Source organism: Euwallacea fornicatus, chromosome 23, assembly GCF_040115645.1.
Source record: "Euwallacea fornicatus isolate EFF26 chromosome 23, ASM4011564v1, whole genome shotgun sequence".
Taxonomy (NCBI): domain Eukaryota; kingdom Metazoa; phylum Arthropoda; class Insecta; order Coleoptera; family Curculionidae; genus Euwallacea; species Euwallacea fornicatus.
This window is the reverse complement of record NC_089563.1, coordinates 1045569-1070160: the sequence shown is the minus strand read 5'-3', so window position 1 is coordinate 1070160 and position 24592 is coordinate 1045569. Positions and strand designations below refer to the sequence as shown.

The 24592-nt window shown below is 36.1% G+C and overlaps 1 protein-coding gene across 2 annotated transcripts in view; it reads right to left on the bottom strand.

Moving 5' to 3' along the window:
* LOC136346525 (uncharacterized) overlaps positions 1-24592 on the bottom strand; it is a 224514-nt gene that overhangs the window by 55172 nt on the left and 144750 nt on the right. For both annotated transcript variants that reach the window (XM_066295745.1, XM_066295746.1), the window contains 6 exons: positions 24400-24513; positions 23714-23805; positions 16125-16220; positions 15990-16075; positions 10670-10731; positions 2185-2347 (listed from right to left, as the gene is read on the bottom strand). In XM_066295745.1, coding sequence (XP_066151842.1) covers positions 2185-2347; positions 10670-10731; positions 15990-16075; positions 16125-16220; positions 23714-23805; positions 24400-24513 — 613 coding nt within the window. The remainder of the gene's footprint in view (positions 1-2184; positions 2348-10669; positions 10732-15989; positions 16076-16124; positions 16221-23713; positions 23806-24399; positions 24514-24592) is intronic.

Here is a 24592-nt window from a genome sequence, read left to right as displayed (position 1 = left end):
TCATTCAATTCCATTTCACCGGCTGTAAAACCACCACGTGTGCACCCCGTTAAAACCGCCGCTGTTAAACAAACTTGAGCTATACACTTGACGTAATAGGTGCCCGAGTCTAGACAATTTTCAGGGTAATGGTGCACACTCAACATAATAAGAACAACCAGGAAACTCCGTCCTCTTCTTATTTCACGGTTTTCTAGTAGTTGTTTTGCCTTGGGACTTTTAATTTCTTTTCGACCCAGAATTTTCAACGTTATTAAATTGTTTAGCTCGACTTTTACGATTGCCAAATTACACTTCTGAATAATCCGGATACGATGTTCCTTCTTAAGATCCTAGATACGGCCACCCAGGCATGATCTCTAGGATAATGATATTCCCTAAAGTCGTTAAATCAAACACAACGTCCATTCGTCTCAGACCAAACAGTGAAAGAGGTCAGCAAAGAGACCTCTAAAATGCTTAATAACAGCACGAAAGGGAAAAATTCTCGTCTGGTACACAATCGGTTTTCCTCCTAAAACGTTTTTTCCTTTTCTTTGTGTGTTCTGCTTTTTGCCCTAGCACAGCTATTTAGCCCCGATCTAATCACACCCAGCTTAGAAGTCCGGAACTTCGAGACAGAATAATTGGTTTTTTTCACTACTAGTTTTAAAAGACACAATTATTGGGTGTGTTGCGTGATTGCAAAGCTCCAGTCTTTTTCCTAAAAACAGTTGAATAACAGATTAGTAATGGCGCAATATTTACCTAGTGAGCTAATCGACCAGAATATCGTCATTATCTCGATTGCTGTTTTATTTATGGCTGCCATTGAAACAAAGGTCAAACGCATCGGGTCCACACCGCGATTGTGTAATACTTATAACCCCCATTTGTTGTGTGGAACTTGAATTTGACGTCAGTTATAATAATGTTCTTCACGGCCTTGGTGTATAATATGCCGTTATTCGTCTCAGGTGCAGGTAATCGGAATTATATCATAATGGTCCTAGGAAATGCACCTGAAGCGTAATAGATAACGAGATCCATCAAATTGGTTACGGTTTATGCCAGAGATTAGCTCTGGAAAGAGTTTTTTTAGTGAATTTCATTTAGTTTCTAACATCCCTTCAGAGCAACTTTCAACATAAGCTCTATTAATTATCCCGTTAAATCTACTTAGCACCGTTACCCAAATACTGATAATAATGAGGTGGCAAAGTTCCCTTTTGAAAACACAAGATAATAAAACTTGGGTACAGAATACGCAAAGCTGCTTTAAAAGTGCCGAAAAGAAGATTAAATATATTTAATTAAGGCAGGTTTCCTAAAAAGAGATATTTCGACAAAAACAGAAGGGTATAAATCTTTGCTTTAAATACTTTTGGCTTTAGGCGAGAAGCAAACCCGAGGAGATTTAATTTACTTTGACTCTTTAAAGGTGAAAATGTTAAAATACTGTTAAACGGTCTTGTTTTTTGGGACAGAGGTGATTCGTGGGAGGGCAACTGTACTTACATTCACATACTCAAATAGTAACATAGAGGGGTTTTGTTATAAGATATCGTAACTGTCGGAGAGTTAATTATCATAAAGGGTAATGATTGTTAAGGAGCTGCGAAGAAATTTGCTTATAATATGAGAAGGGGGGGGGGTAATGCACAGGGTAGGTCAGAACATCAAAGGACCTAGAAAAGACTTCGAAGCGAAATCCAGTACGTAGTACTGTGAAATTGTATCAAACGGATCATTCAACCATTGAAACCTAAAACTGCAGATAGAACTTTTCCAGCCTTACCTCCAACCCTTGTCAAATTGGTGCTTTCTTGCAAAGGGTTCCAAAGATATACGGCCATTGCACATTAATTACATAAATATTTAATTGTAACTAAATTAAGAGGAAAAGCTCTTTTCCTTGAACGAAACGCTCTTAACTCTCAAGCTTAATTTTAAATTGCACTGTAACTGGAAAACTGAAACGAATCAATTACAAAATTCAACTTTAATTAGTCAAAGTTATAATTTATTTTAAATGTTAATTAGTCCTAATTGTTAGGCGACAGTTGGATATGAGTGAGCCTTGATATTAAAACTCTTGGCATAAACAAAGGGCTCCATCCCTCGTGGCATTAACCAAAGCTCAAAGTGAAAAGGCATGCGGTGGTGATATTGTACGTGTGCAACTAACTTCAAAACGATTCTCACCTGAATTGAAAGTGGCGTTTTGATCGAGTTATCTTTCTGTGCAACTGTGATGTTGCCTACGTAGCCGCGATCTGCCCACTTGTTCAGGATATTTTTCACTTTCTTCTCTTCTTTTTTCGGTCCATATACTTGAAAGGTTACGTCAGCACCGGACATGTAATGGCTGAAACAAAAAAAAAAAATGCGCCATAAGCTGGATATACCCGAGAAATATATTTCGGAAATGTTGCCGCTCCAGGGCCATATATTTTATATCTAGTAGATATATTTATGAAGGGAAAAGGGGATGTTTGTCTAGAGTACGGTTTTTATTTATTCTAGACGACCATACTGTATAGGGATCCTGTGTCATTGTAGTAGACAATCAGACGAGACAAAATATGCTACACAATCACGTTTTGCGGGAAAGAAAATGGATTATTGTTTTCGTGTCTGACGGGCCTTTGTAAGTACCCAAAACGAGGCAAAGACCGGGATGAAGTAACTTAATTATCTACACCGGGCATCCATTCTTCTAAAGACTAAATATAATTAAGATGGTTGATTATAAGAATCTAGGCTTTCATAATATGTGGTTCGCTTAAAATAATGTGATATTTTGATATGCACCCATGATGACCCAGATATTACCGAATTATCTGCAGTCGCTCAAAACTCAAAAAGATGTAACAAACCCGCCGCATTTACTCTATTGTTTGATTGTAAATTCTCCGTTGGCACTTAATACACTGACTTTGAAAAAAACCGCAACACCAAGAAGAACGCATTGTATGTATTTGAAATTTTGGTATGATTTTAGACTTGGAAAGAAAAAAAAATGATAAAAATTTCAAGTTCGCATTTTAATGCGATATGAAGTTTTTCTTTACTTTTTTATCTGTGACGATCGTTTTTTTGCAAATTTTTTTACAGGCGTATAGCGAAAAAGGTATTATTGTTAGTACCATATTGAATGTGTGGTAGGGCAAAATGCCTCGTGTACGCCAAAATGCAGTTAACTCCCTTTGAAAGGGGAAGAATTGTTGGTATGCATGAGGCAGGTTTACCTTTCCGCGAAATTGCACGTAGATTGTATCGAAACGCATCAACAGTGCTAAGAGCTTGGAGAGATTGGTCTGACGAAGGTTCAGTAAATCGTCATCGTGGTAGTGGCCGTCCAAGAATTCGTCGTTCAGCGACAGGCGCCCCGTTTGAAACAATTCCGTCTCTTGGTGCTAACTGGGTAGCTACCCTAAATCGAAGGGTCTCCCTTAGTACGATGTATCGCAGAATTCGAAGTTTTGGACTAAATTCATATCGTCCTATGCGTCGGCTTCCATTATCACGAAACTACTGGGTGGCCCGACTGGAGTGATCTCGTCTGAGAGTGCAATGGGTGGGTGAGCGGAGAAGAATCGTGTTCAGTGATGAGAGCCGATTTTGTTTATGGCAATCTGATGGACGGTTACGTGTTAGAAGGCGCAGAGGAGAGCGATTAAATTTGGACTTTTTGGAAAGGCGTCATTCTGGTTTAACACCAGGTGTCATGGTTTGGGGTGCCATCCAGTATGGTAGTCGGTCTCCTCTCGTTTTCATTTATGATAGATTAAACGCTCAGAGGTACATTAATAGTGTCTTAGAACCGGTTCTTGTACCATACATGCACGACCATCCTGGAAGCAAATTTCAACAGGTTAATGCGCGACCACATGTAGCCAACGATACTTTGAGGTATTTGGAAGCTGAAAATTTGGATATTTTGCCTTGGCCAGCTCGGTCTCCAGATTTGTCCCCAATAGAGCATGTATGGGATATAATGGGTCGGAGACTTCAACGTTTAGCTCGCCCTCCAGAGACCATAGATGAACTCCGCGAGCAGGTACAGATTGCCTGGGATACAATACCACAGGAAGATATTGACAATTTAATTTTAAGCATGCCACGTGGCTTACAGGAATGTATTAATTTAAGAAGAGATACCACCCATTATTAAATTATTATTAAATTTTTTCACTTATTCACAATAATTTTCTTTTGATATTTTGACCGTTTCTATCTATTACCCAATCCAACGTAATGCCAGAATTTCAAACGTGTACGATGTGTTCTTCTTGGTGTTGCGGTTTTTTTGAAAGTCAGTGTACAAGAAATATTGCAAGAAAATTCCATTTCTAAAAGACTTATTGTAGATAATATTAATTTTACTCTAGACTTTCTTCCTTTTCTTTCTACTTTTCTTAATGCAGAATATTAGGTTTGATGTCACATCCAATGACTGACGCATTTGTTCATACTGGTTAAAAATTTTGTATTATGCCTAGTTCGTAAATCCAATATTTTTTAGTATCCGATTGTTTAGGCCAGGGGCTTCTTGAGTTCCAGTAGTGACTGCCTCACGAGGCACCCACAGAGAAATCCAAATACGCTGGCGGGTTTTGTACTTCAGTCGAAGGACCAGACGGGCTACCGTCATGAATAATGGGGGCCCAAAGGTTCGAGAGGGTACAGAAACTCTGTTACACGAATCACACTAAATTTAATCACAGACTAGTTGGAATACAGGGTTGATTGGCGATTAAACTATTAACGATAATGCCCGTGTACAAATTTCTATTGCAACAAGATGAGGTAGAAGTTGGCGGAGGGATTTATTCTAACCTGTGAAAACGAGAGAGAAGTTGTTAACCCGACGAGATGAGGGACGGCTCTGATTTTGCTCCAAGAGAGGTGGTGCTCTTTCCCGAAAAAAGCAGGTCCCTGAGCTTGGTTCTTTCCCACGATTTTATGGGAAAATCACCACCTGGATACTTTCACACCATTGTATTATCGCTAACACCCTCTGGTTCTTGGGCCACTTGCGTGGTTCTTGCGGGATATTCCATCCTAATTTACTGTGGCTCTCTACCTATTTTACAATTCGCACTACATAAATCAGGGTGGAAGTAAATCAGGTGAATGGTAATTACCGCGACACCCATGGTTTGGCACCTAATGGTATGTGGAGGGTCGGGTTCTGTTTTCCATCTTTTATTATTTATTGCCCCGATGTTATGGCATTGCGTGAGAGCGATCTTTATGTTGGAGTTTCTCCAACACTTATGAAACCAACAGTATTGATTTGGTTGAACTGTTAGTAAACAAATATTCAGCTTAATCATTTTTTTTAGCTTTGAATATCTGAACTGAGTCAGCTTATTACGAGTTTTCGAGTGAACAGTTCTGTTACTCGGATTAGCTCGGTGCAAATTTTGCCAAAAAAAAATCTAACATTTTTTAGTTTCATTACAGTATGAAGCGTTTGACGAAATTTTCAGGAAAACAAAATAATAAAATCTCTACAAAAAAGTTTTCCTCACCCTGAAATCTCGAAAAAACACAAGTGTTCTATTGGTGAAATAACTGAATTTTAAAAATCTTCCAGAATTTCCCATTGTAGTATTAAAAAAAAACAAGAGTGATAATAAAAAAAAAAATTGCAGCTCAAAAAACGTTGAATATTCGCTTCATTTAGTCGAGAGTAGGCGATAATGCTGTCCAAGTTCAACGTAGATTGCATGGTATGGATAACATGGTTGTTAATGTTGACACTGTATGGAAATATATGGGTGAAGCCGGATTAAGAGGGAGAGGAAAGGTGAAGAAACCATTGTTGATCGAACGTCATAAGTTTTTTCGATTAAATTTTGCAAAAGAAATGTGGGATAATGTGATTTGGTCTGACGAATTGAAAATTAATAGATTAACGTCAGATAGAAAAGTTTGGGTTTGGAGAGGAAAGGTACAACCCTTCAACACTCGAATAGCCCCCTCAAATGTAAATTTTGGTAGTGTGAACGCAATGATTCGGGATTGCATGACGTCAAATGGTTTTGGAATGCTTCATAGGTTTTCAGGACGGATGACTGCTGAGGCTTACGTCAACATTCTCGAGCGCAGTTTGCCAAGATCTCTAGAAAATCTGGACAAATCTGGCGACGAGGTCTTTTTTCAGGATCACAATGCCATCCTGTCAGACCCACCAAATATTGGCCAGCTGATCGTAGTTCTAATATAATAGCATGACTGCCTCAGTTACCCGACCTTAATCCAATAGAGCCGATATGTGGAATACTAAAAAGATCTTTAGCCGATTCTATACGGGTCGCTTTAAATTTCAATCAATTTTTAGACAAACACAAGCTGTATGGGACTTCATTGATTCAGACGCAGAAGTCTCTTGAGAAGATGCCTAGAAGGATCCACGCAGTTTTAAATACCAAAAAAGGACATGCCAAGTATTAAGACTTAAAAGATGGCAGTCATATAGTTGTTCAAATTCGGTATTTTTTTCATATTTAATAATTCATGTTAAAGGAGCCATTCAATTTTTTTTGTATTATTACTTTGTGCTAAGTTAAATAAAAAAAAAGTTGAATTTATTTCCTAGAATTTTTTTGCCAAGTAAATAATCAAATAATTCAACCAATATAGAGCTGGGAGCGAATCTGTGAGTCACTGCACAAATCCGCAGGAAATTCTGACTCTTCTAATTTTTGCGTAGAATATAGTCCTTTGGAGGATTTTTCTTGGGAATTTGTAAAATGGGTTAACAGAAATTCTCTAGAAGTCGTTCGGATAGAGTTGTATTAACCATGATATTCAGTTCTTCTCCCCGTTACGTACATACAGATTTTACATCAGAATAATCGTGTTTCTTTATCTGTATCCTTATACAATGAAAGTAAAAAGGATGGGCTGTTAGAGGGACTTACAGTGATTAGGGAAGAAGTTTAAAAAGAAAGTTTACTTCGACCAAAACTATCTACTGAGTCAAATTATCTTAAATTGTCGAAAATTCCACTTATTTACTCAGAAATTCTTCGTTGTACAACGTTAATTTAGGCAGCAAGTTTGTTAGAAATTTAGCTATTTTGGGTTTTGTTTATTTTGTTTTGAACTGTTCCTTTAACTATCCCACCGTCATTATCGTTGTACATACTTGAAAATTTTACCGGCTACACGTAATATAATGAAGGATTATTTATTTCGAAATTCGTTAGTGCGAAAGGTTTATTTTTAATTATTTAAAAATTTGATGAAGTTGTCAGTTTCTTCAAATGTGTCTTTACTGCCCCTGTTGATCAAAGACTCTCCACATTTTACAGATTCTTAGTAAAACCACTGGAGGTTAATTATTCAAAACTTCATTGACATAAGTAGGTCGTTTGGATAGTGAAGTTCTTTTTAATTTTTGCATTCTTGAATATTGTTGGATTCCCATCCACATCGCCATGTTATTTATGGTTGAGTCTGTTACATGTTAAACGTCAAAAAGTCAAATTCATAAATTAGTGGACTCAAAGGGCAGATCTGGGTTCGTTAGAAGAAACATAAAACAGACCCACCATATGTACCATCTAGGGTATTGTGAATGTTCTTCGCCTATAGACTAATATAAACGATTTGATTATTCGCAGAACCCATGAATTGACATAATAATAATAACTATCTTTATTCACCCGGTGAATGGGCTACCGGCCCCTTGGCCTTTCTGCCCAATTGACATGTATAATCTACAGAATGAGAAAAAAAAAAAGCCACGAGGCAACCATAAGTGTGATAAGGATGAGAGAGGAATGACTCTTCGCTATTGTCATCCGTCCGCAGTCCGTTCATGGTTGTTGGTAGTGTTCGAGTAGGAATTGACATATTAACGGCAAAATTCCATTAAGGTACACATTTGGATCATTTTCACCCTGAAAACCCTGACCCATGAGGAACTATCCAAGCCAGGCCCGGATTAGTCAACTAAGGAAAAGAAGAGTGATCCAAACTTTACGAAATCGGAAAACTAGAGGGAGAAGTTAGATCGGTATACAAAAAACACACGAAAAGTCTTTCTTCAACTCATAACCATTTTTGTACGATTCAACCTTTAGAAACTAATAGACACATTTGTTGACGTTAAGTAGTAGTGTTCCTCTCGCCCATTGTCCAGCTTTTTCCTGGCAGTATCCACGTATAAAATAATATCTGGTGTCAGAAGTTTCCTCCCTGGGACTCCAACAATATTGCAATTTCTAATTATGGATGACTCAAACGCGCTCTCAAACTACATCACTGTTTCATCATTAATGAAGTTGAAACTTTTACAGCTGATAATTAATATTTCAGGCATATTTCACTTACAAATTTAGCGCTGAAGAAAGTCTATTCATGCAACGAAAATTTAACAAAATAATGGTTTCGTAGATCTTTTTCCTCAAATACACTTCAGCCACTTTTTCCTCACCAATGAAGTTACAAAATTTAAATTTTGTACGCAAAACTTGAGTGATAATTTTTACTCCTACGTTGGTGAAGAAGGTCTGCCGGGAAATGAGAATTATTCCCTTCTTTGGGTCTTGAAGCTTCATTTTTTATTTAACACAGAAAGTGTAATACTAGAGCAAGATTTTTTTAATGTTCTTTCTGCAGTTTTGCAATCGCCCTTTTCGGTGTGGTAAAATTTAACCCTACTACGCCTCTGTTTTTTGACCATACAAACTACAGGTGATAAAAAATATCTAAGGAATGCTTGAAATATTGGTGTGAATGTTTGTGTATGATTAAAGATTCTTCAGGAAGCTTTACTTAGTTGAAACAAAAACTACCCGGTGTCAACTCAGTGAAATGGTGATGAACGTCTAATTAGCCGACGGTTTCGCATTGAGAAAAACCAAAAGCTGATATCTGTTCAATTTCCACATTGAGGCTAATTTTAGATGAGTTTTTTAACTAAAATTTCGCCCTTTCGCCCTGAAGTGTAGAACTTTCAATATCTTTAAAGGACCTTTTTAATGCAATGAAATACATTCTGGACTGGTTGGACGTTTATTTCGTCCCTTAGATGTTTCACATCTTTTCGTTAATAAAGTAGGTTTAGGAAACATCCATGTATTTACAAAAAATTAAACAACTCGACCTTTGTAACCCTCCTTCTCAGCCCTGAAAACACCCTTTATGGTTAAATTGTTACTATTTACATGTATAATCCAAATTAGACTTCATGCCTTCCCTTATCTTTCCCAACCAATCCCAACTTAAATTTGAATAATTTTCTTGTTCAAAAACGTTCTCTAAATATCCTTAATAAATGAAGAACCAGACTGGAGTAACAAAACCCTTAAGAAGCAATGTTGTCTTTATACCATTCTTGTATTATTCTAATTATAATTTCTCTGAAATGTGTCTCTCACGTCCTTTCTTTCTGGCTGCCAAGCCATTTAATATAAAACGTAATTTGCAATTTTAATTTTATTTAGCTCCCGGCTAGGCTTTTTTTTTTCTCTTTGCTTACAAATATTGTTTATCGTGTTCCACTCTTACGAAAGCAAACATTGCGTGTGTTGCCCTACCCACCGAGAGAATAAATCAACAAGTACAATCTCAAGTACCTTCCATCAATATTTATGTCTTCTGGCATTGTTGCGAAATTTAATTAATATGAGAGAGAAGCACATTATGAGCAATCAGTGACAGCATACTCTAACATGTGTGTGATGTTGCTTTATCATCAAACTTTGCTACAATAATAAGCTCGAGGTAAAACCCATTGAAACCCGAACTTTTAATCCCAAGTGTGACAGTGTCCCTCATGCAGACAACATTCACTTAAGCGCGAAATCCAGACATTAGGCCAATTACGAAACGATAATCCTATCACGAAATTACTGAGATATTATAAGGAGCTTAAAATATGTCCTCTACTAATCTCCTCCTGGCCCGAAAAGTTTTAATCCGATCTAAAATTATATTTATCATAACAATCATAATCCTATTTTCGAGCGAGTAACGAAAGTAAGGTTAATGCGAGAGTTTTTTTGATATTGCTCCTAAGGAAATAGTAAAACAACGAAGAATTTAAGCAGGAGCTTCATTATCAATACTCTGTTTAATGGCAGAAAACGAGCTTTAATTAAAACGCATTTTGTAGTATATACAATGCAAAACTATTTTCTTTAATTATTATTGAAGCTCCGGAATGTCCAATTAAGTTCGTTCTTTGGTTAAAATTTGTAATGAACAAATCCTTGCTTCTGGACAACAAGCCACTGCAGTCCAACTTTTTCTGGGCGAAATTCCATTTATCTTGGATGTCACTAAGCAACTAACGTTCCTTATAGCAAGATTGTAAATAATTCCTGCTCTTCCTTGCCAAAACTAATCCATCTTGGCTCATATTATTTCCACTATTATAAATTTACCCTTCATTTGCCTGACTAATAAAAAGTGAAATCTCTGGGGAAATGATGAGAAAAGGGATTTCCCTTTAAGATATATGAATACTGCTTGAAATTTCGCAAGAACATTCTGCTGGGATATGAGTATCACTGCTGTCAGATCTCGAAACGCAAAGGTAACCTTATTACGTGCAGAAGAGATTGAATTAGTTTTTATTTAGGGATTTGTTGGTTTTTAATTATTAATAGAATTATCATTAAGAACGTGTCCCGTCTGCACGCACGCCAATTTAGATAATACTTACACCAAGCTGATTAGAGTTAAATCGTCAGTTTTGGACACATTGGCTCGAAGATACCGCAAAAGCTGAAACAAAAAGAATAGATAAAAATTGCCTTATTTTTCAAATGGTCGGAATGAACATGTCCAATTTTACACGACTCGTATGTGCACCTTTATACGAATAACAGAAGTTCTGCGTTGTGTCCTAAATAGGTTCTGAAGAACAGGAAACAACAAAGTTTATCTCGGAGATGATTTTTTACGACCTTCGATGTTATCTATAATATTGATTAAAGCTCCCTACTGTCTTTCACTATCAGCCCCAGTTCTAAGTAATTAGGAGATACTAATCCACCTTCTTGAATCTGGAAGTTAGGGTCTGCCTCCCGGGGTCGAGGAAACACGATTTAAACAAGTTTTCCCAAAACGAGGTCAGCTGCAAGGACAGCTACGAATGTTTAACATTCCCCAGCGTACACGTTCACAAATAAAAACCACAATTATTCCATCTATTTCTATCAAACGTTGCCGAAAAATTAATTTTCGGGCCTGGAGAATTCCCAGACGGAAACTCCCAACAAATTTAATTGCGACCCTAATAAAATACATAATACCTCCCTCAGGCTAAAGTTCATATTGTCGGTCAACTGCCCAAACAAATCGGGGTGAATTAGTAAAAAGATTCGACCGTGAAATGTGTAGAGTTGCTTCAATGGGTTTTGCTTTGAAGCAGGTAACTTCGGAATACTAGCTAAAACGGGACATACAGAAAAGGAAAATAAGGAAAAATGAAAGAGCTTGAAAGTGTCAACGAAACTGCTGATCATTGAAATGATTTCTTCTTCAGATAGAAATTTCGGAAATATCTTGAAATAGATTTTTATATTGTTTGTGTTTGTCCAAGTTGAAAGATCGAAGGGGTACGTTAAATTTCGAATTTTTAGAAATTTGAACGAATAGAACGGAAAACAGATAAAAGAGAAGTCCCATGAAAGAGAAATTGACTATAATTAAAATTGTAAAATGTCCTACTCAGATTAAATATTTTAGAGTATTTATTACTTTCTTCGGCAAACAAACTTCGTAGTGTTCGTCTTACGTGTTCGATCCTTGGTGGTGTTGTTTTTTGCTGTTTACGTGCTGTAGCTCTCTTTGTCTGGTAATAGATGATGATTCTTCTGCAAATTACCTGGGAAGTTCATTTCAATTCTTAGAGATCGAAAAATAACAGAGAATATTTCTTTGTTTTTTTTGTTGTATTTTTTGTATTATTTCTTTGTCAGATATTTTTAATTTATTCTCTATTATTTTTCAATTATCGGAGGGGTTCGTGTCGGTCCTCATCGGAATTTCTGAAAGTATGAACAAGATTTCTCATCTTCTTAGAGATTTATTCTGCAAATTTTCTGAGAGGAATGTTCTGTGTGAATAATAAGAACTTTTTCCACGAGTTTTTAGAAATTTTTTACAACTTGTTTTTCATAAATTCGTACAATTTCATGAATGAGCAAATTTACTGTCCTGTGAATGTTTATTGTGGTTTAGAATGTTTGGTCGATAGATCATCCCGTATATCAACGAATATTTTGAATCTAGTAGTAATACCGAACATTTCCCCAATGTACTCTCCTATAGACGTGTTCAACAGTTTACCAGATGTCTTGAAAAAGTGGTTAGTTTGTTGTGTTGAGCTGTTAGTCTTTGACGACGCACTCCACTGTTTTATAAACTCAACTCCTTTAGTTTGCTACTGCTTAAGGCTATAGCAGCTATAGAAATTCCTATACCCATTCCCCTTAGTTTTCGAGTAACGTAAGAATTAACAAGAGCTTTTTGAGGTGATTGAGAATGTTGAGGGTGTGGAGAAAGTTTGTGCCATGGTTCATTGGAAATCCTGTATATTATTGAACGTTAGGAAGTTACTAGTTATCAGGTATAATTTCTTAATAAATATGCCTTACTATGGCTATCTTTATGGGTTTTTGAGACATTTCAGCATCAGCGAATCTCTGATTGTAATAAAACGATGAAAACTGAAATAAAATCGACCTAAACATTTTTGAAAAAACAACAATAATTCGATAATTTGTTAAATTTCAATACTCTGCGTTTCGTAAACGAAATTGCTCAGAATATATGTTTATAGGAACTTTTTTTCTTGTTTAGACCCAAGAAATACCCCCTTAAATTTGCGATGTTATTTCGGAAAGCCTCTATATAACAAGTACGTATTGTAAGGCTTCAAATCAGTTTATAGCTGAACGGGCTAGCGATCGAGGCTATAAATTGAATAAAATCTTATTATTTGCACATTCCGTACAATATTTTATGCCTGATTTCATATTAATTTGCAAACAATTTAAGTTTTGATTTACAACCAAAATATTTCTAAAATACCTTGGTCATGAAACTCTGCTCTGAATATAACTTTCGAAAAATTCGAAAATTTTAGATAATACGAATAATATGCATTCACACAGTCTGAATTAGAAAAAAATATCAATTTATTAAAATATAAATATTTACGTAAATGTAATTATTTTGAAGGTGATAGTCCATATACATATGTATGTACAATGCTAGTTCTTGCAGAGTTGCCAGTACCAAGGAATTATTCTCTGATATACAGTATCGGACAAAATTATTGCAACATTTCAAAAATGTTTATTTAAAAGCTTGTAATAAACTAATCAAATACATATTTTGCATAAGTCTACTATTCATCACGACTACCCAATATATATAAATAAAATAATTGTTAACCCATTCTTTTGTATTAATTTAAAAAAAAAAAAACGTTTTCGCGCTGGACATAAATATTGCAATAAAATATTGGACTTACAATATATATTAAATTTTAACATTTGAGCCCTGATTTATTAATATTTGGTGTAATACCCACGTGCCTTTATAACATCCGCCATTCTTTTTGGAATTGAATTAAGTAGGCGATTGATGATCTCTTGATTAACCGCCTTCCACGCACCATTTAACTTTTCGTGAAGTTCATCACCGTTCTTCACATTTCTGTCTATAAAATTTATGTCTAATATTTCCCACAAGTTCTCTATTGGGTTGAGATCAGGACTTTGAGCAGGCCACTTCATTACCTTGATTTTGTTTGATTCTAGCCATTCTTTTACTATTTTTGATTTGTGCTTTGGATCGTTATCGTGCTGAAATTCATATCGAAGTGGCATAAATTCCTTTGTATATGGATACGATTTATTTTTCAAGATGTCCCTATACATGAATCGATCCATCCTGTCATTTACTTTATGCAACGGTCCCGTACCAAATGCTGAACAACAGCCCCACACCATAACCGATCCACCATTACGTTTCACAGTAGGGCAAATGAATTTTGGATCCAATCTTTTATTGGGTGGTCGTCTCACATGCATTATTCCATCACTTTTAAATAAATTAAATTTCGATTCATCGCTGAATATGACTTTTCCACTGTTCCGGTGTCCAGTTAATTTGCTCTTGTGCAAACTGCAATCTTGCCCTGACATTCTTCTTGCTCAGCAGTGGTTTCTTAGCAGGACGGTAACTTCTAAGGCCTCCTTCGACAAGTCTCCTTTGTATAGTTCTACTTGAGATAGTTGAATCTGAAGTTCTACTGATTTCTGCCAGAATTTTTGTAGAAGACAGGAATGGATTCTTTTTTGAAATGTTCAAAATTTGTCTGTCAGTTCTTACTGTAGATTTTCTAAACCTTCCGGAATTTTTAATTGGTACCATAATACCAAGCAAAACGAACCTTTTTATTATTCTCGACACTGTGGATCTTGGAACTTGTAAATTTCTCGAAATTGTGGATTATTTGATACCTTTTTGATGGGCATCAATTATTCGTTTTCGAATACAACAAGAGTATGTTTTACTCCTTGCCATTGTTAAATCTTAATTTAAATAACTTCTTGAATGAAAAATTATCACTTTTCGGTGCAAGACTTAGAGAAACACTATTTTAAAAATGAACATCTTATTTGTTGCAATATTTATGTCCATCGCAAAAACACATTTTTTAAATATTTGTGAAAAACAGTCTATTTACTTTTTTTTATTTGTTTATTATTGACGATCAGTATGAATAGAAATTCTATACAGGAGGATTGTTTGTTTCGTCCATTACCATTTGTAAAATATTAATTTTTTAAAAGTTGCAATAATTATGTCTGGTACCGTATGTTGCTTTAACTGTCTTTAGCTCTTTTTGACTAATTTGAGCTTTGCTTGAGATGTTCTAAAATCTACTTTCAGTGTGGCAATTCTATTTTTTTATGTGGAAGACGCTAACAATAATCGATTTTTCAGCAATTTCAGCTTTTATAAGACCACGAATTCGAAATGTTCTAAACCATTTTCGCGATACTATTCACCGTTTTCACACTTTAACAGTCGATATCTCAGGCATTACCAGATCAATTTACATAAAAAAAAATACTGGAAATGAATCGTACTTCCTTAATGTGTTAACCTTCCTGAATTAACCTTAACGAATTGGAAATCTTTGAACATAAATCTCCAACCACGAAGCCGACTAATACTGAAATTAATCAAACCTTTAATTGCCCTTACCTGATAGTGCGTTCAAACGTCTATTAAATGTGAGATAATATATTTGGGTGGAGATAAAAAGGACTTATATAATGGGCATAGGAAGCCACTCGAACGGTTTTAGCTATTGGATCGCGAGCGACATTAAGGACCGTAAATCTGGGTCCAGGAGAAATAAATGACTTCTGGATTTAAGTAAATAGAAATCCAATAGAAAGGCGTAAAATTTATCAGTTGGAATATTTATGTGATTAGTTTCCTTTTTCGGCCCATTTGCCAGAATTGCGTCAAAGAGGGGCCTTGTATGATATCTTATCTAACTTCCTACTTTTCTCTGTGCCACACCAAAAACAAAGGAATTTATCTGGTTAAGTGTGCGGCAAACAAACGTACAAGCATAACAAAACATTCCGCCGAATGAACCCTTTGTAGGGTGTTTGTTAGCACTTTGAGATGTGAAACAGCAGCGAATTAGATCTGGTATTGATAGACCCAAATTTAATGGAAGCCGGAGTAATTTTTGAAATTGCTTTTAGAGCCGCGAAGCTTTTTATCGTATATTGGGGTCTAACACCTTCAAAAACTCCACCACAAAAGGGTAATTACTCGCTGCTATCGGCGAGTGGAGATGGGAAGCAAAGGACAATTTTCTTTCATAAAGTCAGGCAATATTTAAGGCGAAATGGCTTTTTATGGTAATACGAGGAATGTCAGGAGATTTGAGGAAATAAGGGTAATTTTAGATTCGCTCCTTCTCTTAGGAATACCTGACTAACCTGTGTTTGAATGTAGGCTTTCAACGGCTCTTGCTTTAATGGCGGAAGATTACTCAGATGCAGTGTAGCAAACAAGCCTGGTTGACCTGCAAATAAATTTTTAAAAAGGAAGCTAGAGATGTAATACTCCATTACCGCTTATATCAGTCTTTCCACTTAAGCATTTACATGCATTCTCCAGCCTTCCATCGTATGTGCAATTTGTGGAGCAGTTAGGACACTCGGCGACAGCTGCAAATAATAACTTGGTAGTTAAGTAAATGGCGGTTAACATTAATCATTTTGTATTTTCTAGCATATGGCTAATAAAGGCAGCAAACGAGCGATTTTGGATTGATGTTGGAAGTTTTAAACCTGCAACGCTAAACTCAAATTCATTCGCAAATTTCATGTTTAGCTCAAGTACGGTAAAAGATTATGTGGAGGAAAGGTTTCAATAAGGTGTAGGTGGATTTTTTTGGTGATGTACACCTAATTCTTTCGACATAGAATTTGACTATACATTTATAACAATAATGTATACAGAGTGTCCCATAAGTGTTTCATTATATTTTAATGGGTAAAAGTATATTGAAAAATAATATGACTCCCCATATAAACCATATTCCAATAATGCTTCATTAAAAAGATACAGGGTGTTAAACTTTACTTAAAAAATCCAACTTTTATTGATACAATCAAAACCGCGAGAGATGTAAGTGAAATTTGGCACGTTTGTGAGAGTTAATGTAGACGCATTTATTTATGCAAAAAGATCATTTTTAATTTTACCAGTGGCGTGGACACGTAATTTCGGTAATGTCATAGCAAATAAATAATATTTAGAACATATTTAATATTATTAAAACCATTTAGAAGATGATATCGTGCATGTAGGCGGTTTTCAATTTTTTACCAGCAAACGCTACATCGGACGAAAAAGAGTCAAGGGAGCATTTGTCTTCTAAATGAAATTAAACTTCTTAAAATAATTTTTATTTTGATAAAACGCAGTGGCGCGCCATTTTTTTCTTTAAAAATGTGCTGAGAGGTGTCCGTACCCACGCCACTGGTAAAATTAAAAATGATCTTTTTGCATAAATAAATGCGTCTACATTAACTCTCAAAACGTGCCAAATTTCACTTACATATCTCAAGCGGTTTTGAATATATCAATAAAAGTTGGATTTTTGAAGTAAAGTTTAACACCCTGTATCTTCTTAATGAAACATTATTGGAATATGGTTTATATGGGGAGTCATATTATTTTTCAATGTATCATTACCCAGTAAAATATAATGAAACGTTTGTGGGACACCATGTACAGTTATAGAGCGATGCAGGCTAGGAGTTTCAAAACAACAACAAAAATTATTTTTTATAAAAATTTAATTCGAATAATAAATTTTAAAAAAGAATGGTCCAAAAAGAATGAAAATATGAAGTTCGGCAAAATTTAGAGAGGCGCCAATACGGTATAAATCGGTTTTGCACGAAGTTGAAGAAAATATTTACTTTTCAACTACGACTACTAAAGTTGTGAAGATCTTCATTATTCTCTTTCATAATTTTCTTTATCAGTTCTATCACACGATTGCATTTGAAAATTAAAAATTGAAATGCGGCGTTATTTATAAAGCGGTGAATTACAAAATATTTTTCAAGTATTTTGAGGATTTCCAATTTGATACAGTCTACCACAATTTTTTTATTTTCCTATCCCTATTCGATTAATTTTATAATTAGTTTATTATCCAGTTCGTTTAGGCGAAACCTATGATTTTCTCATTTTTCCTGATAAATTTCCATTCAGCGTTTTTATTACAATAACAAGTTTAATAATCAGCAGCTGCCAACTTCTGTACAAACCATTTAAACTTTATTAAAAGTTCTTGGCGCTAGCCCTTAATTATGCATTTTACAGGAAGCAGAAAAAGCGAAAAATATTTCCAAAGAATCTTAATTTCCCCGGTAATTTATTAAAATTATTTACGAAAATTAAATTCCTGACGCGATGATTTTAACAGACCTCTTAGTTATTGGATCGAGTTTGGTTTCTGAAATGAATTATTCAGCATGGCTCGAAGTTATGAATAATACCTGATATTTATTCGGTTTTGACTTTGGAAGCGTTTTATTGGTGTGGAGCGATTCTGAAAATTCAATATGAAGAGCAAAAACGAAGATCAAACGTGATGTTAAAGTTCAAACCCTTGGAGCTCTTAGAGCAGTTAAACTATGGATATTACAAAATAAATTGTTTCGATTTTGTCTGTGACTGCTTTAATTAAAAAACAATCTTTTACAACACATTTGAGCTTCTTACATTTAAATTATGAACCCTTTCCTTATTACACCGGAATCAATCGCCTACGACCTTCATTAAAACTCCCATATCATCCTAAAATTATAATTGATTTGCGAAGTCAAAGTTCGGAAGCTCTTGAAACTTTAGAGTTCAATTAGTTCCGGGCAATATTTAAGTAACATATAATTACCGTAATTTAATATTTCCTAAAAAAGTTCCATTGCTAACTCCCTCAAGATGTTAACTTTGCGCCACAGGGAAAATTTTTGAAAGAAGTTTTGTAGCCGCCATTAAAACTTTGCCCTCTATAGTTAATAATTGGATTAAACTTAAAGAGAACGGACAAGTAGCGGCATTTTGCACAGATCATCTTTAAAGTTTGTTAGGAATTAGTGTCTGGAAGTCATTAGAAGTACTTGTTTAATCTTAAGAAACTTGATCTTCTATTGCGACTGATTTGCGTTGAAAGAAAATTTACTGTACTGCATGAAATCGCTGAAAAGAGGGTCATCACAGAGTACTTTGTATATATTTTATAAAGCAGAGAAAAGAGTTTAATGTAGCGGATTTTTGAAACCTGCAAAGTTTACAAAAATTTGCAATGGGAACTCGCTCCTGCTGGTTGTGAGAACAAGCCAGCCGTTCACAATTTACGCCATATTAAAACGAAGTTTAGTTTTCTTCCTGCTGTATATTTTTGTTACTGGAAACTAAAGAATAAAGAAGTTTAGTTAGAAGTAGGAAGTTTTCACATGCCGTAAAATACTTTTCTCCAAAAATGAAATGAACTCGTTGTTATGTCAACACATTACATTTACAATACGTAAGTTGAATAGTAAGAAGGAAGGATGACGCAAAAAGTTAATTTGCAATATAAAAATATACTGAACGACAACGAAAGGTAAAAACCCATTTAAAATCAATATGAGAATATAAGTCTTTTGTGAAATATTCATCAGAGAAAAGTAAATAATCAATCAAATTTTCACACGAAACAGTTGACCATAGCCAGATTCCAAACCAATAATGTGTTGAACACTGTCTGTTTCCGATACACCCATTCATGTGCCTGGATATTGTTTTGATAAGATGGAGTATATCGTTTTGGGTTATCTCATTCCAGCGTAGCTCTCCTGCCTAAGTGTTGTGAGACTCTGAGGGGATCCGCTAAGTTCAACCACCTGCGGTTTATAATGTTTCAAACATTTTTGATACCAGAAAGATCAAGTGACTTTGGTAGCCATGGTAGTCAGTTAATGTGGTGTAGGTTCATGAGGTCCAGTTTCACTTTAGCAATATGTGGTTTTGCATTGTCTGGTTGAAAAATGGCGTTCTGGATTGTGGCAAGGTACGGAACAACGCATGGCTCCACTACTTCCTTAATATACTGAAAAGCTGGTATGTTACTTCTAATTAATATTAGAGGTGACTTACTGCCAAGTGTTATTGCCCCCACACTATTACCCGCATAGTACCATGAACATTTCCTCCGTGTAAAAGTGTGAATTTCTCCACGCATCTTCCTTACCCTTTTACGATTTTTGAGCATCTCTAAACAGAAACGGAGTTTGTTATTAAAGACCACTCTGTTTCATTCATGATCATCTTTGTCTCTGCATTAACGTAATCGCACCCGTCTATTCTCGGGAGTGAGAGATAATACTCTTTGGGGATGAAAGGGAAAAAGACCATAAGATTTAAACCGACAATACACTGTAACGCATCCCAATCACCCTTTGATAAACTTCAAACCTACGACATTTAGTGCCTCTACATCTGTGTTATTGACCATCCATGCCTGATAACATCTCAAAGTGGTACGTAAAGATATCTCGGTTCTTCTCGAAATTTCTCTAACTCAACTACTTGGTTGTCTTAAGCTTCCAGTCCTCCCTCGCTCAAAGTCACTAAGCTGAGGAATGGAACCTAATCTACGCAAACGAGACTTAACAGTGGCTCTCAATAGAACAATATTAAATAAATTTTTAGCACTCGAGGCTTAAACTACAAAAGTTACCTGAAATTTTTACAACAGCGCACAGCAAAAACCATCAGAGCTTAACAATAAATAAACTGCACTGATGTGGCTAAACATTTTATTATTATATATTTGAGACAAGATATATACAGGGTGATTACTTACGGTGAGGAACTCCAATATCTCAACAAATATGCGATTTAGAATATATAGAATAATTTTCTTTTAATGGAATGCGGTCAATTTTTTATCATTTTAGGATTTCTCGTTAAATTTTAAGGTCAGCTTATGTATGGTAAGTCAAGTTTTCTTTAAAATGCACCGTTTTGAGATTATTCGGGAAAATTTTAAAATTTTGACAACGTCAAGGTCTCATAGAAATGGGTGATGTGCCGTAACCGTTGCGAATTTCGAATTAGGTCTTCTGGAGCTTTGAGAGGACTTAACAAGCAATGTTTTGACTTAGTTGAATTTGAGGAAAAGTCTTCTACACCCAACGAAATATGTCTCAAAAGTTGTACGATTTTAAACCTCAGTAACTTACTTAATTCCCAGTCCCAGTTTTCTAGATGGCATTGTGTTCAGACTTAAAAAATCCACAATTTTGTTAACATTACCCGACTCCTAAACCCAGCAGTTTCCGAGTTCCCGAAAATTGTCGCCTTTTGGTTTCTAAATGTTTTGACAGTCGCATTGGTGATTTTAGCAGCAATTGCGTCAAATAATAATTAATTTTTAATAAACTTATCATAAATCATAATATTTGACAAAACTGACATTAGAGTCAGATTCATTTGTTTAATAAATAATAAACTTGTCAAACAATCTGAACGCGTAAAATCTGTGCTAGCTGTCAACAGACAGCGGGTGACGTCACCGATGCGACTATTAAAACATCTAGAACCCAGAAGGGAATTTTGCGAAACTCAGGAACTGCTGAGAGAACACGATGCCGTTGAAAAAGTTGAGGTATTCCCTTTAAGATAAGCAAGTCATTAACGGTTGATATCATGCAACTTCGGATGCACATTTGGTGGTTGTGAAAGACTTCTTCTCAAATTCAAATACGTCAAAACAACTTACGAAGTTCTCTGGAATCTCCAGAAAACCGATTTTGAAATTGGCCGCGGTTAGGGCACAACACCGATTTCCGTAGGACTTTTGCAGCTGACAAAATTTTCGAACTTTCCTCAATAATTCGGAAAAGGTAGCACTCTTAAAATGGGGGGGTATCATTAAAAAAAATTTAATTTGTCATTACCATACTTTTACGCCAGACCCTGTATATTTGCAAATACGGCCCCTTTTCATACTCAAAACTTTTTCTTCTCTATTAAATCGCCTGTTTGCTGAGATATTGGATCACACTAAGTAGCCACCCTGTATGTGTAAAAAAGGGAGGTTCATGTAAAATTATTCCTCCTTTTTTTATGTTAGTATAAACTCGGTGCTTCGTTCCTAAAACTTGTATATTTTATTTATTAACAGAGTCGCGCACGCACAGCTTATTTGTGGCGACATTGAAGGAAAGATAGCGATGAAGACGTCATTCCAGTCTTAAGTATGAAAAACACTGGGCACTAATCATGGGCGTACCCTCACTAGAGTGCAATTAAAAACTGTCTAGCATAGCATAACGCCATTATCATGCAGGATTTCATTCTTCATTAAAGGTTCCGACACTAGACGCAAACACTGCTCTTTTGAAACTATAAGGAATACCGCTAGGAAAATTCCTGCCGACAAGGCACCTTATGCTTAATCTTCAGAGCAGCGTTGTGATTCCATCCTGCACGATAACGCTAACTACAGGCGTAACGCAGGGAATGCACCACCCTGGCCTACCAGAAATAGGCTATCGACCTGTTATGTCTTTCTGCCTGTGGTACAATGGTAATCTTTTGGTGATTAAATACTATCACATTACATCTGGAAGTGTTCCCAAAGGGTGTTTGAAGGGAAAAGGAGGCGGGATTGTCTTGTCTGTCTCGTTAAGCAAAGCAGGCTCAGTATAGTTAAGTTGTTGATCTTCTTTTTCCATCTGTTCTGTAGTTATCGTAGTCTTTCTGTTATTCTTATCATGTTTGTGCGTTCATACAGTAATTGGTTGGGTGGGTTGTGTAACGGGTTTTCGGGGTGTCTGTGCAATCTGTTCTGTAGTCTGTATGTGTTTGCTTGTTTTTTCTGTTGCATTTGCCCTCAGTACGTGCCCGTAGTCCAATAGTGGTCTGCATATGGTTTTGTATATTTTTATGGCGTTTTCCATACTAATCCCTTTGTCTTTGTATGTCAGTGTTCGGAACTATTTTGCCCTTTTTATGATTTCTAGTCGAGTATTTCGTACGTGTTTCGTAAATTTTAGTTTATTGTCTATTGTTATTTCCATATACTTCACGTCGTTCCTTGGTTTAGTCGTGTGTCTGCCTGTCATTATTGTTGGTGAGCTGTCTTTGATGTGGTGATTTGAAAGTAGAAGTTGATTTTTCGTGTCGTTTGGCGTTAGTCTCCATTTGTAAAACCATGTCATGGTTCTGTTTGTCAACGTCTGAAGCTTTTCCACGGCTTTCTTAGTAGTTTTGTCGTGTGCAATCAGCGCAGTGTCGTCCGCGTATTGCAAAATGTATGATGTTTTGTCTATATATTCCTTGTCCTGTAGATCATAGTTGTATATGTCGTGGCAGTATATATTGTAGAGCAGTGGTGAGAGCGGCGAACCCTGTGGTAGCCCCTGTTCCGGGGAGAAGGGGAAGGAGAGGGCAGTGTCAATTCGTACCTGAAGTTGTCGGTTTTCTAGCAGATTTTTGATTAAGTAGATTAGGTATTTTGGTGTTTTCAGTTTGTGTAATTTGTATAGCAGACCCCTGTGCCAGACGCTATCAAAAGCCTTATTAATGTCCATTAGTAGGCTCGCCGTTTTGCCTCCCGAGAGTTGCAAAATATATTATTAAATCCCAAACAATATGTATTTTAGGATTTTTCCAAATAAAATTATAAATTCTGGGTGTTTACTTTTCCTTGTTATTCAGTATGCAAGTTACTCTATTACTCATATTACATCCATTTTTCCTTCGTATGGGCGTATGAGTGCTTGAGGGAGAAACGGGTCGATTGGATGCAACAAACACGGTAACATTACGAGTGCGCTTGGGAAATGCTTAGATCGCCTGGACCCGACCGAAGCGATTGTGATCCCGCTCAATGCTTAAGTGGGTTAGTGGTTTCAACTAAACATGTTAAAACGCTACAAAAATTATTCCCTCTAATGCCCCCTTTGACTTTAAACGCAGCCCGAATCCGAGCTACTTCACGATAAAAGCAAAATTGCAATGGGAACTCTCCAAAAACCGCGAACCCCCCGCAAACAAATTCGAATTTAGCATTTGCATTTGCGTAGCGAAAAAGCTCCCCATTTTTCCTACTTCAGTCTATTAGAGTCTAATATACATAAAAACACTTTACCTTTAGCGGTGACTTGTTCCAACGGAGTCTCGCAGGTATTTCCAGTGAAAAGTTTGGAGCAGTGACACTTAACGGCCGCCACTCCGACGTGCCTGAAAATTTAATTTTCCCATCGAGTCCTTTTCTTCGACAAAGTAAGGCCTTAGATTTCGTTAAAATGGATATTTTGGGTTTTACCGGCCTTTGTTCGGATATTTTAATCAACGAGGAAACCAGACAATGCAAATATTATTAAGATCAGATTATTGAATGTACAAATGAGTGTGGGGGAGAGGAAATTTATCTTCATTATTTACTCATAAAAAACAGGGTTTTCCATCTCTAGAATTCCTGTACGGACGCGTATAAACTGTCATCAGCTCTGCCTGCTCGACACGAAACATGAGTCAGCTCACGGAATAAAGTTAAACGAGTCTCATCGCAACTGGCTTAAACGAGCTTAATTAAAAAACGCCTCAACTAAGATTAGATCCAAATCGAGTAGAAAATTTAATAATTGTAATGTTTAAAGGATAAAGGCTTAATTTCCTCTCATCCTTTGGCATATGCTGCCGGCTTAATTTTCTCCCTCGTTTCTACTGACATTCCCAGTTATAGCGAAATTTCTCGAAGTTGTGGTAAAAGGAAATTTGCTTAAAGTGTGGATGCATTCGTTCCTTTAATTATTTTAATAATACATTACTTACAAACAGGTTCCTCCGTTTTTGCACGTGGGAGTGCCGTTGGTGTAACAGAATGATTTCGGTCCTTCAGAGCACTTCGGACCGGAGTAACCCTCAAAACAGGTGCAACTGAACTTTCTGTAAGTAATTTAATATGTCGTAATGCGATATATTTAGCTACGGTTAACCTCTAACCCCGAAAACAGGCCATATGGGA